This window comes from Saprolegnia diclina, assembly GCF_000281045.1.
Source record: "Saprolegnia diclina VS20 unplaced genomic scaffold supercont1.2, whole genome shotgun sequence".
Classification (NCBI taxonomy): domain Eukaryota; phylum Oomycota; class Saprolegniomycetes; order Saprolegniales; family Saprolegniaceae; genus Saprolegnia; species Saprolegnia diclina.
The window spans coordinates 1-629 of NW_008246069.1; the positions used below are offsets into that span (position 1 = coordinate 1).

The 629-nt window shown below is 57.4% G+C and overlaps 1 protein-coding gene across 1 annotated transcript; it reads right to left on the reverse strand.

The window, feature by feature from the left end:
• Positions 1 to 263, reverse strand: SDRG_00606 (peroxiredoxin; the record flags this gene model as incomplete). Its single annotated transcript, XM_008606089.1, has 1 exon — positions 1 to 263. A coding segment is annotated over one exon (263 nt), but the record flags the coding sequence as incomplete, so codon positions are not given.
• Between the last annotated feature and the right edge of the window lie 366 nt (positions 264 to 629).

Sequence of the window (629 nt, forward strand, 5' to 3'; positions counted from 1 at the left end):
ATGACAAAGGCGTCGTTGACGCTGAGGCACCAGATCTCGTCGACGCCGGCGGCCTTGAACTCGTCGGCGAGCGCGACAAAGCCGGGGGCGTGCTGGGCCGAGCACGTCGGGGTGAAAGCACCGGGTACGGCAAAGATGACGATCGTCTTGCCGGCCGCGGCTTCCTGGACCTTGATCTGGTTGGGGCCGATCGCGCACGTGCCCTCGACGGCGTTGTATTCGCCCAGCGTCACGGCAGGGAGCGAGTCACCGATGGCAATCATTTTGAAGTCTACAAGCACGTTTGAGAGTTAGGAGGAAAGGTGGCCGAGGCGTACTGGGAAGGAGATGGAATATCTGAAAATGACAACCTGCAACAACCAAACACCACATTATTCGCTGAACGTTCGCGACCGAAGCCGGGCATGCGCAATGTAATCTCGCGAATCGTCGGCGCTGGAGGAAGCTGCGTTGAGCGAAATACAAAACCATATGGAACGATCACGCCTTCCACTTCTGGCGTGTGATCGTTGCAGTCCTCTGCGCATACCAAGGGATATAATATCCCTTGGCGCATACAGACGCGCGCGTCGGACTGAAACTTTGTTGTGCGTCCTCGGAAAGAGGGCAAACGATCGATTCGAGAGCCA